Source organism: Lemur catta, chromosome 19 (assembly GCF_020740605.2).
Source record: "Lemur catta isolate mLemCat1 chromosome 19, mLemCat1.pri, whole genome shotgun sequence".
Taxonomy (NCBI): Eukaryota; Metazoa; Chordata; class Mammalia; order Primates; family Lemuridae; genus Lemur; species Lemur catta.
In genome coordinates, this window is record NC_059146.1 from 32,482,938 (window position 1) to 32,495,302 (window position 12,365).

The following is a 12,365-nucleotide window of genomic DNA, read 5'->3' on the forward strand; positions in this document are numbered from 1 at the left end:
TTATCAAGTTGATGGAATGTTCTAGAAACTGGCTATATGCTCACCAATCTCTTTTTCTGTTGCCTGTGGTTTTGGGGTCATATCTAAAAAAATCGTTGTTCAGACCCATTTCTGTACACCCAGTTCCCCCTACACTTATTTAGAACATGTAAATTAGTCTGCAGCAATGAAAAATGGGCAAAAGTAATTGTGACATTGTCTTCTCTATGTTTTTTTCATTTTGTGTCTCTTCCTAGTATGGCCTCCTTGGACCTCAGTGGTTCCAGTATCCACAACTCCCCAGGATTTAGTGCTCCCCTGTGGACTACAGGTTCAGGTGGTGGGCTACTTAAGTCTTGATGAGGACAGTGCCTCATAACCTCCAGCTGATGGACATCAAACTAGGACATCTCATGATCACATATTTGTACCTGGATCTAGCTGCTCTGAATGCCACAGGGGAGTCAGGAGAGGGGGGAGTTTCTGATTCCCGTGAATTAGAGATGAGTAATGATCTGTCATCTTATGTCACAAACTTGAAACCATGTCAAATTCACTGTCTACTTATGCCTGAAGACATTTAGCACTGATGCTCTCGAGTGTTCAATCATATGGTCTGTAAGAATTTGTTTCTTGGGCAATAGGTCTTACCATAGTTTATGAAACCCTCTTGCATGTTGTGTTCTTAAAGAATAAAATAAAATAAGATATCTACATGCAGAAGAATAAAAATGCACCACACCATATACAAAATCAACTCAAAATGGATTAAACACTTAAATGTAAAACCTGAAATTGTAAAACTACTAGAAGAAAACAAAGGGGAAAAAGCTCCATGACATTGGTCTGAGCAATGATTTTTTAGATATGCCCCCAAAGCTCAGGTGGCAAAAACAAATATAAACAAATGGGGTTTCGTCAAACTAAAAAGCTTTTGCACAGCAAAGGAAATAATCAACAGAGTGAAGAGACAACCTACAGAAAGGCAGAAAATATTTGCAAACCACACATCTGATAAGGGGTTAATATCCAAAATCTATAAGGAACTCAAACAACTCAGTAGAAAGGAAACAAATAACCTGATTAAAAAATGGGCAAAGGACCCGAAGAGACATTTCTTTAAAGAAGACATACAAATGGCTAACAGATATATGAAAAAATGCTCAACATCACTAGTCATCGGGCAAATGCAAATTAAAACCACAATGAGATATCACCTTATACCTGTTAGAATGGCTACTGTCAAAAAGACAAGAGATAACAAGTGTTGGCAAGGATGTGGAGAAAAGGGAACCCGTGCACACTGTTGATGGGAATATTCACTAGTACAGCCATTATGGAAAGCAGTATGGGGATTCCTCAATAAACTAAAAAGAGAATTACCATATGACCCGGCAATCCCACTACTGGATATATATCCAAAGGAATTGAAAAAGAGACATATGCACTCCCATGTTTATTGCAGCATTCTTCACAATAGCCAAGATATGGAAACAAATGAAGTGCCCACTAATAGATAAATGGATTAACAAAAATGTGGTAATATATACACAATGGAATACTATTCAGCCATAAAAGAAGGAAATCCTGTCATTCGTGACAACGAGGTTGAACCTGGAAGACATTACGTGAAGTGAAATAAACTGGGCCCAGAAAGACAAATACTGCATGATCTCCCTCATATATGGAATCTTAAAAAGTGATCTCATTGAAGTAGAGACCACTTGGTGGTTATGAGAGGCTGGGGCAGTGGCAGGAGTTGGGGGGGCGTGTTGGGAGATGTTGGTCAAAGGATACAAAATTTCAGTTAGATAGGAAGAATAAGTTCAAGAGATCTATTGTACAATCTGGTGACTATAGTCACTAACAATATACTGTATCCTTGAAAAATGCTAAGAGAGTAGATTTTATGTCTTACCACACACAAAAAATAATAACTATGTGAAGCGATGTGCATATATGTCAATTAGCCTGATTTAGTCATTACACAATGTATTAATATCTATTTCAAAACCTCACATTGCACACAACAAATATATAAATTTTGTCGATTAAAAAAATTTTTTAAATTAAAAATGCTGTTTATAAAAAATAAATAAAATAAAATAAAGGAGCCAAATGTTATGACAGTGTGCTTTCATGTAAGAATTATGATCATTATCTGTGAGACTGCTTGCTGAGCTGGAGCGTCATTGTATCTTATATTTTGACAAATATCCCCAATGACTGCACAGAGGTGTCTGTTTTTGCCCTTCCACAGCAGCGTTTGTGAGAGTGCTGTGACGATGATGATGGTGACAGTAGCTTTTTACACAGCGAGCCGGAACTATGTACTGGACCCTGTTACCTACTAAAAATAAGTAGTGTTATTTTTCCCATTTTATTTATTGGATTTTAATGAGATCCCCTGTTCTCAAATTAGGGCGTGCATTGGAGTCCCCCAGGGGGCTTGTTCAAATGCAGAAGGCTGGGCACCCCAAGAATTTCTGAGTCCTTAGGATTAGGTCGTTGCACCCAATTCCCAGGTGATGCTGATGTTACTGGTCTGAGAAGCACTGAATTCGAACACTTCACGTCAGTACACCGAGACTCTTCCAGTGAGGTGTTACCTTCATTCAGTGTGAACCTGGGTGCCTGAGTGTCGCCGGTGCGCACGCGGGCAGCAAGGGTGAGGCCCGGTCTCTCCCGCAGGGCCCCACCGGCGGGCGGGAAGCGGGGCCCGGCGCCTTTAAGGGAAGCTCGCGCTCGCCCCCCGCCGCCGGCCCCGGGCGGGACACCGACAGGCGACCCGGGCCGTGCCTGCGCGTCAGCGGCTGGCGCCCGGCCAATGACGGCCCGCGAGGGTGCGACTCCTCCGGCCGGCGAGGCGGGGGCCGGAACTTCCTGCGCAGCGGCCGGCGAGTCGTTTCCCGGCAGGGAGCTGGGTGGCCGGTAGCCGGGGGGACCCTGGGCCGCTGCCCAGGCGCCTTTGCGGGGCCGCGCGGGGACAGACGGGGAGGCTAGGACCCCCACTCCGCTCCTCTGTGCCAGCGTGACCCCCTGGAACGGGCGGTGTCCGGGGCCCGCGCGCTCTCCGCGCCCCCGGAGGCTGCGCCCTGGGCCTCGTGCGCATGTGACGCGGGGACGGCTGAGGGTGGGGGTGCCATGCTCAGGCCAGGTCACCCCTCGCCCGGGGCACGGCCAGGTGGGTGGTAGGCTGAGCCCGCGAGACACACCTCGGACACCCTACGGCCCGCTCGGTCCACAGGCTCCGATGGCGACGGACAGCGCGCAGGTGAGTGGCGGGGCTGCAGGTCCTCGGCGTTGGCCCCCAGCCCCTTGTTCCTGGCCCTGAGATGAAAAGATGGCATTGTTCCAGGACCTTTCGCCCTTCCCGTCTCCCTGCTTGTGTGTCAAGGCACCTTGGAAGTGAGTCACTCCCAGCGCAGGGTCCCGAATCCGGGGCAGGAATTACACAGAGCGGTTTCTGAAATCTAATGGCATGAGGGGAGAAAGGGTTTCCTAGGCACAGGAGCCAGCAGGTACAAGTGCTCGGTGGGCAGATGGAGTTGGGAGTGTTCGGGGAAGCCCAAGTCCCTGTTCTTGGGTCTGCTGGGACAGGTAGGCGGAAGACAGCCCTGGAATGGCAGGCTGGGGAGCTGGGCCTCTGTCCTGAAGGTGTTGGGAGCCATGGAAGGTTTAGAGCAGAGGAGGGAGATGCTCTGACTCAGATCTTAACAGGCTCCCGGTGGATGCAGAGTAGAGAACCAAACGCGGGGTGAGGGTGCAGAGCCCCCTGGGACAGTGCAGGTGAGCTATGCTGGTGGCTGGACCAGAGTGGGGAGTAGAGGCAAAGGAAGTAATTGGATTCTGAGTGTGCCTTATTTAAGTTTGGCTGACCAAATTTTCTAATGTGGAGGGTGACAAAGGGGAGGGACAAAGCTATGGTTTTTGGCTTTAGCAGCTGGAAGGATGGATGAGCCGTCAACTGAGAAAGAGAAGTTGGTTGTCGGAGGACTTTTCCATGGAAATAGTCGAAGTTAGGTTTTGGCCATGTTGCCTCTGTGAAGTTTCAGAGACCCCCCAGGTGGAGCTGAAGAGTGGGCAGCTGGACGCACAGTTATGGTGTTCTGAGGAGTTGTTAAGGTTAGGAGAGACTGAACATACCAATGGACAACAGCCAGACCACATGTAAAAATAGAAGTCTGACCTACAGCCTGCCCAGGAAACCAACCCCTTTATCTACAATAAACAAGCCAGGAAACCAGCCTGCCCTATGTGAGACTTGGGGGAAGCCAGATTGCTATCTGCAGTGACAATCCAGGAAGTTAAAACAGTGACTTCTGTAATGGTTGGTCCCAAATGGCCAGGGCTTGATTAATATCTGAGAGCTTCCCTAATTTTTGCTCCTTCTTCCAACTTAGGACCAACTGGAGAAAGTCAACTATGAGCCCTAACCAATCACATAGGATGCCCACTTCTAGTTGGCCAGCGGAAAAACAGCTTCCCTGGGCCAACAGCCCCCAGCCAGGGCACACTGAAGCCTTCCCTGTCTTCCACTACAGAGCTTTCCCATTCCCCTGCTTCCCAAAATGCAAGTGATGGTGGCCGACTCCCTTGCTATAGCAAGTTCTGAATAAGTAGCCTTGGCTTTTCCCATTTGGTTGGTCTTGGTTTATTTCCACAATTAGAAACATCCCAAAGAGGCATCTGGTGTGTGGACAAGAGCTGTGTGCCACATTTAGGAGGGTGAACCTTCAGGACATGGCGACAGTGATGTTAGAGAAAAGAGGAAGGTGGGGTAGAGAACCAGGTGCAGGGTTTCTTGCTCAGGGACCATGGTTGGCTTGTTTGGCTTCATAAAGACCAATGAGGAAGAACAGTGGTTGTCATGATCGGGCTGTGTGTGGGGAACAGTGGGTCTGGCAGAGGGAACCTCCCAGGGAGCACCTACACGAGATGGATGCTGAGGATTAGCAGTGATGGAGGTAATATTACAGTGTGACCCAGCTTCTGCACCCATCTGTGTTCTCACCGGCCTTTCGTGGTGACCTTTGATGGAGCCTGGAGGTTTGCAGTCAGGCTGGGGAATTAGCTCCAGGGCAAATGGGGTCAGTTGGAAGAGTTGCTGGCCCTGGGTGGGTGGGTGTCGGATGACCAGAGGGGTTGGCTTTTGAATGAATGTGAGCCATGAAAGGATCAGAATGTGCAACACAGAAGAGGGCAGAGTGTGTCTGACACCAGCGTGTGCTCTGGGTGGCTTAGATTGAATCCAGGAATGGGGCTGGGTAGGGGGCCTCCAAATCAGGGGTGGGTGTTGCCCCCGGCAGTGGGAGCTGTGAAAGGTCTGGAGCAGGGTAGGGTCCTGGTTGTATTTGCCAAGCACTGTCTGGATGCCATCCATATGCAGAGTGACACGTGGGAGTCCACAGACATGGCCGTGGACTGGGTGGGGAGAGGGCAGCAGGGCGATGGGGATGCAGTGGTGAGGTCCAGAATGGTGAGATCGGTGCACGCCAACGAGCGAAGTACACATGGGAGTGAGTGTGAGCTGCTGACCCGGGGCTCAGGACAGGGGATTAAGGGAGAAGACAGAGCCCATGTTTGTGTGTATCTCAGAAGCGTGCTATTGGTGACACTGGGGGAAGGGGCCGACGGGAGGCTGTCCATCTGCCCATGGCCAGTTGCTGCTGTGGGCCAATGTGGTGGCCCGTGAGCCATGAAAAAAGCAAGCACGGCTGGAACCAGGGGCTGGATCTCCTCAGAGTTGGGGAGCTGGGGAGCTGGAGAGGAGGGAGCAGGGCGTGGATAGTGAGTGCTGTGAGGAGAGAGGTTGATCATGGAATTACCTGTCCCCATCATGGCAGGGCTGTGTGACCTTTGAGGACGTGACCATTTACTTCACCCAGGAGGAGTGGGGTCTCCTTGATGAGGCTCAGAGACTCCTGTACTGCGACGTGATGCTGGAGAACTTTGCCCTGATAGCCTCGCTGGGTAAGGCCGTCACACCCACCCTGATGTCCTGAGCTTATCCCTGCCTGTCCCCATGGCCCAAAGGGCAGCTCTTTCCTTTCTGCTGACAGACCATGGGCACTACTTCCTTCCCCACTTTCCTGGAATATGTGTTGTGGGTCCCAGGGCTGAGCTCTGTGCAATGCCCCCTCCTCTCCCTGAGCAGCCCCCACACCAGCTGCCAAAGCCTTGCAGGGAAGGTCCAGGTACAAGGAGTCTTGCAGTCAGCCCTGCAGAGCCCGTCTGACTTAGCCAGTCCCCACCTGGGGGGTTGTCCAGGTCTCTGACAGTTCTGTGGTTCAGTTCTGCTGCTTTCGTTTTGCTACCATGTCCTAAGCCTGAATATGCCAGGAATTCCAGGTACTGTGTGGTTGCTACTTGCTGTGACTCCTGGGATGTTCCTGGCTGACCTGCCTTTTAAGTTCTTTTTGTGATACCGAGTTTTCTTCCTGGGTTCTGTTATGAGGTAGTTCACTGGGGCAGATGCTGGCCGCTGACCTGCCTGTCTTTCCCTTAGGACTTACATCTTTTAGGTCCCACGTACTTGCCCACCTGGAGATGGGAAAAGAGCCCTGGGTGCCTGACAGTGTGGATATGACCTCAGCCATGGCAAGAGGGGCTTATGGTGGGCCTGGCTCCGGTAAGTGGGAGTGGAGAGGAAGCATGTGATGTCACCACTGTGTTCAAATCATACCAGCATCTTTTTTCATGTTCATTATTGTTTGGTGCCAAAACCAATGGCCATACATTGTCTCTACTTTTCCCTCTGCATTCTTGACACATTGCCCACTTGTTGTTGCTACCTTGACTTTGGGCCGCTGGCTGTGCCCCATTTTTATGGCCTCTATGTTTCACTCTTTCCAGAGCTTCTTCTGTGGCACTCTCCATTGGCTTACACTTAATGTCATGAGATGTGCACATTTCCCTGAAGTCCTTGAACGCACTACTCAGTTGCAGTCAGATTTTCCTGGGCCTAGACACACTCGCTGCGTAGCCCCTACAGGTTACCAGCACTCAAGGCTCTGCCGAAAGGCCTTTATAGAGAAGTGAGTTGGAGACCCTGCTTCTCCACCCAATACTGTACCCCATCCTTGTGTCCTTGGTCCTGGTAAGGCCTCCCCTATTTTGCAACCTGGCCAGACACAGTACTGTAGAGCAGACCATTTCTTACCCTGGCCTGAGGCTTCTCATCTTGACAACAATCCTGTGGACTCATTCCTGGGTCAGACAGGCATAGGTGATGGGGCTGTTTTCTTCCATCAAAGTTTGTATGAACTTCACCAGTATGTCTTTGCTTTCAGATTTTTGTGGTGGAACAGAAGGTAAGGAGTTACCTACTCAGCATAGTGTTTCCATGGAAGGAGTGTCACAAGACAGGAATCTGGAGGCAACCCTATCCCCCCAGAAGACCTATCCCTGTGGCATGTGTGGTCTACACTTGAAAGACATTTTGCACCTGGCTGAACATCAGGCAACACATCCCAGGCAGAAGCCATATACGTGTGAGGCTTATAGGAATGGATCTGAGTTCAATGCAAACCTTCCCCAGCAGCCTGTGCAATACAATGTAGGAAAACCTATCAGAAGGGAGGAGGGCAGGGCCTTATCTGGGAAGACCTGCCGAGAGCACACATCAACGAAGCCTGTTGCATGCAGGGATGGCAGGAAGGACTTTATGGCCACATCAGGCTTTCTCCAGCATCAGGTCACTCCCAGTGTGGAGGAGCAACACAAGAACACTGAGAGTGTGGTGGATTTTCACACTGTGCAAAAGCAAAACAAGTGCAGTGAATTTGGGGGTGCTTTCAGAGACAAATCCACACTTGTTCAGCACCAGAGAATCCTTACCAGAGAGAGGCCTTATGAGTGCAGCAAATGTGGGATATTCTTCAGCTATGCTGCTGGCCTCACTCAACACCAGAGAGTTCACAATAGAGGAAAACCTTATGAGTGCTCTGAATGTGGGAAATTCTTCAGCCAACGCTCCAGTCTCATGAAACATCGGAGAGTTCACACTGGTGAAAGCCCTCATGTGTGCAGTGACTGTGGAAAATTCTTTAGCCGAAGCTCCAACCTCATTCAACATAAGAGAGTTCATACTGGTGAAAAGCCCTATGAGTGCAGTGAATGTGGGAAATTCTTTAGCCAACGTTCTAATCTCATTCATCATAAGAGGGTTCACACTGGTAGAAGTGCTCATGAATGCAGTGAATGTGGGAAATCCTTCAACTGCAATTCTAGCCTAATTAAACATTGGAGAGTTCATACAGGAGAAAGACCTTATAAGTGCAATGAATGTGGGAAATTCTTTAGCCACATTGCCAGTCTCATTCAACACCAGATAGTTCACACTGGTGAACGGCCTTACGGGTGTAGTGAATGTGGGAAAGCCTTCAGCCGAAGCTCCGATCTCATGAAACATCAGCGAGTTCATACCGGTGAACGGCCTTATGAGTGTAATGAATGTGGGAAATTGTTTAGCCAAAGCTCCAGCCTCAATAGTCATCGGAGGCTTCACACTGGTGAACGGCCTTACCAGTGCAGCGAGTGTGGGAAGTTCTTTAATCAAAGCTCCAGCCTCAATAACCATCGGAGACTTCATACTGGTGAACGGCCTTACGAGTGCAGTGAATGTGGAAAAACCTTCAGACAGAGGTCCAATCTGAGGCAGCACCAGAAAGTTCACAAACCGGATAGGCCTTATGAATGCAGTGAATGTGGGAAAGCCTTCAGCCAAAGGCCTACCCTCATTCGGCATCAGAAAATTCACACTAGAGAAAGGAGTGTAGAAAATGTGCTCCCTCCTTATTCAACACAAAGACACACACCAGAGATAAACTCTGAGAGCAGACTTTATGAGGGAGCTGTCAGCCAGAAGTTGAACCTTGTTCATCCAAGTATCCACACTGGGGAGATTCCCTATGAATGCTAGATATGTTGAAAGCTTTCTGGAGCTAAGTTACCTTTTCTGACCATGGATTTTATCAGAGTTTTGTCACTGCCAGAATTGTGACAGAAACCATCTCAGCTCTGCACACTGGTGGGTCTCCAGAGTGTGTTGGCCACTCCACTATGCTCAGGGAAGGGGGACCCCCTTTCTCTTTCCAATCCCTGAAAGGAATTGTGAGCGATATGAGGCCATGGAAAGATGTCATTCTCTCCCCCTGTGGCTGGTTTAGCTGTGGAGATGATCTATCTTTGGCCATGAAGACCTGAGCAGAGTTCTTGCTGGCAGCTTGCAGAGAAGATTTCCCTTTTTCTGGGTCACTGTTGGTCTTATGTTATGCTCATCATGGATTTATCCAGCCTCCATGATACCTGACCCAACACCTATCTACTGTGCATTGCTCTGGTTCATGGGAAAACAAGGGCCTTATGATAAAGCCACCATTAATCTTCCATGTTCTGATCACCGTTGTGGGGTGGGTTGAGAACAGTATTAAGGTCTACCAAACTACAGGGGTCTTTAATTATTTTGCCCCAGAGGGGACAGTAGGATGGCAGGGAATGACTCTCAGTCCAGACTTAGTCTTGTTTGCATTGCTACCCAAGGCCTCCAAGATTATAGGTCTTTGTGGGCCTAATATTGTGGTCTGAATGGCATGAATCTTTGGGTTATCCTGAGGAGGAGGCAGTTGACAACCACCATTGCATCTGGGAGCAGCATAAATTGTGTCCCTTATTTATGGGTGCCACATATTCTATAATACTGTTAAGCAGATACTGTTTAACTGGCACCTGCGAAGGGGCTATATGCCCTGAAGTTCAGCATTAGATAGGTATCTCTAACTGCAAGACCTACCGGGTCAAAGTGGGACCATAATTTGCACAGAAACATTGGGTGTGATTAGTAGGGAGTAGGTGAGACTATAGCAAGCCAGAAGGAATGGACCTATTCTAAAGGTGCATTCATGAAGATTCCCTTGAAGGTGGCTGTGCAGGATTCAGGGTTTGCATAAATTGTCAGGACCTCCACACCTCTGTCCTATGACTAAGGTTACTAGCAGAGCAAATAATACAAATGTTTTGTGGATTGCTGCAGGCTTTCTGCACTGTGCATCTCAAGGCCATTGCTGTGCTGGCAGAAAAATAGAGACTGAGAGAAAGTGAATCCTATACTCCAGGGACGTAGCATCTGTGATAAAGCCAGCCATTCTTTGGTGCCAAGGCATGGAGAGATGTTGGAGTCAATATATAAGGTTGCCATATCTTCTGCTTTTCTAAAATGACTGTGAGGTCAGATTTTTATGAGCAACAATTTCTTTTAATGCTTTGTTGAGATATAATTATCATGCAAAAGTTGACTGTACATATTTGATGCACACAATTTCGTAAGTTTTAATATATGTATGCACTCAGGGAACCAGCACTATGATGATAATAATGAACATACCCATTACCGGCAAAGCTACCTCATGCCCCTTTATAATCCCTCCTTGCCTTCCCCAGGAAACCATTTATTTACTCATTTTTCACTATAGATTTGCTTGCCTTTTCTAGAATTTTATTGAATTGGGATCATAAAGTATTTTTTTTTTTTTTTGAGACAGAGTCTCGCTCTGTTGCCCGGGCTAGAGTGAGTGCCGTGGCATCAGCCTAGCTCACAGCAACCTCAAACTCCTGGGCTTAAGCGATCCTACTGCCTCAGCCTCCCGAGTAGCTGGGACTACAGGCATGCGCCACCATGCCTGGCTAATTTTTTCTATATATATTTTTAGTTGGCCAGATAATTTGTTTCTATTTTTAGTAGAGACGAGGTCTCGCTCTTGCTCAGGCTGGTCTCAAACTCCTGACCTCGAGTGATCCGCCCGCCTCGGCGTCCCAGAGTGCTAGGATTACAGGCGTGAGCCACCGTGCCCAGCCGGGATCATAAAGTATTTATACTCTTTTTTGGTCTGGTTTGTTTCATACAGCATAATTACCTTGTGAATCATCCATGCTGTGTGTATATGTATTAATAGTTCATTTCTTTTACTGCTGAGTAGTGCTCTATTGAATGACTACTACACCATTTTTTATAGTTCATTAAAAATTTTTTTTTAAATTCTGATAAAACACATATAAACTTTACCATTGTCACCATTTTTAAGTGTATAGTTCAGTGGTATTAAGTATATTTGTATTGTTGTGCAGCTATCACCACCATTTATCTCCATGTTGCAGAACTGAAAATCTATACCCATTAAACAATAACTTTCCCCCTGCCCCCAGCCCCTGGAAACCATCATTCTACTTTCTGTCTGTGTGAATTGACTACTCTAGCTACCTTATATAAGTAGAACCATAAGTATTTGTCTTTTTGTGGCTAGCATAATGTCCTCAAGCTTCATCAGTGTTGTACCGTGTGTCAGAATTTCCTTTCTTTCTAAGGCCAAACAGTATTCCATTGTATATACCACATTGTGCTTTTCCATCATTCTGTTGAGGGGCACTTGGGTTGCTTGTACCTTTTGATTATTGCAAATTATACTTCTCTGAACATGTGTGGACAAATATCTCTTCTGAACCCTACTTTAAATTCTTTTGGGTATATACCCAGAAGTAGAATTACTGGATGATATAGTAATTCTATTTTTAGTTTTTTGAGGAACTGCCATACTGTTTTCCACAGCAGCTGCACCATTTTACATTCCCACTAACAGTATACAAGGTTTTCAATCTTCACCAACACTTTTTGGGTTTTTTGATGGTAGCCACCCTAATGGATGTGAAGTGGTATCTGTGTGCATTATAGCATTTTGTCCCTCATTTCCTGTATTACTGTCTTCTAAAAACATTGAATTCTCTTTTTATTTCCTCTTGTGTATATTCTGTAACTATTTTCTTTGTGGTTACCCTGGGAATTACTCTTAACATTCTAAAGTTATAATACTTTAATTTGAACTTATTCCAGTTTACCTTTAATAACATACACAAACTCTGTTCTTACACAGTTCCATTCTCAAAACTTTCAGTTGTTGATGTCATAGAATTACTTCTTTACAAATTGTGTGTCCAATAACATAGATTAATAATTGTTTTTGAAAACACATTAGTCTCTTAAATCATGTAGAAAACAAAAAGTGAAGTTACAAACCAAAGTTACAACAATAACAAGCTTTTAAAATTTCCCATGTATTTACCTTTACCAGGGATTTTTATGTCTTCACATGGGTTTGAGTTCCTGTCTAGTGTTCTTTTATTTTAACTGGAAGGATACCCTTTAGCATTTCTTGCAGGGCCATTCTATTAGTAATGAACTCCCTTAGCTGGGAATGTCTTAACTTCTCCCTCAGTTTTGAAGGATAGTTTTGCCAGATACAGGATTGTTTACATGAGAGTTCTTTTCTTTCAGCATTTTGAACATATCAGCCCACTGCCTTCTGTCCTCCAAGGTTTCTGATGAAAAGTCTGCT

At 46.8% G+C, this 12,365-nt stretch overlaps 1 protein-coding gene across 5 annotated transcripts; it reads left to right on the top strand.

The window, feature by feature from the left end:
* The first annotated feature begins 2,894 nt into the window (after nucleotides 1-2,894).
* Nucleotides 2,895-12,365, top strand: ZNF792 (zinc finger protein 792). Of its 5 annotated transcripts, none has more exons than XR_006730138.1 (5): nucleotides 2,895-3,253; nucleotides 5,826-5,952; nucleotides 6,488-6,610; nucleotides 7,272-10,169; nucleotides 12,305-12,365. XR_006730138.1 is itself a non-coding variant. In XM_045532377.1 (4 exons), the coding sequence occupies exons 1-4, from the start codon at nucleotides 3,233-3,235 to the stop codon at nucleotides 8,900-8,902; spliced, it is 1,902 nt and encodes a 633-aa protein (XP_045388333.1). In that variant the 5' UTR covers nucleotides 2,895-3,232; the 3' UTR covers nucleotides 8,903-10,491. The 5 variants fall into 5 exon arrangements, 2 of the variants coding, with proteins under 2 accessions (XP_045388333.1, XP_045388334.1); XR_006730139.1 differs by lacking the exon at nucleotides 12,305-12,365 and having other exon boundaries at nucleotides 7,272-9,392; nucleotides 10,013-10,491; XR_006730140.1 differs by lacking the exon at nucleotides 12,305-12,365 and having other exon boundaries at nucleotides 7,272-9,010; nucleotides 10,013-10,491.

What these genes read in the sequence shown, in the direction of transcription:
- ZNF792 (XM_045532377.1), top strand. Translation starts at nt 3,233, where the DNA reads ATGGCGACGGACAGCGCGCAG. An exon ending in TGGCGACGGACAGCGCGCAG is followed by an intron (nt 3,254 to 5,825) that starts GTGAGTGGCGGG and finishes CCATCATGGCAG; the next exon opens with GGCTGTGTGACCTTTGAGGA. An exon ending in TTATGGTGGGCCTGGCTCCG is followed by an intron (nt 6,611 to 7,271) that starts GTAAGTGGGAGT and finishes CTTTGCTTTCAG; the next exon opens with ATTTTTGTGGTGGAACAGAA.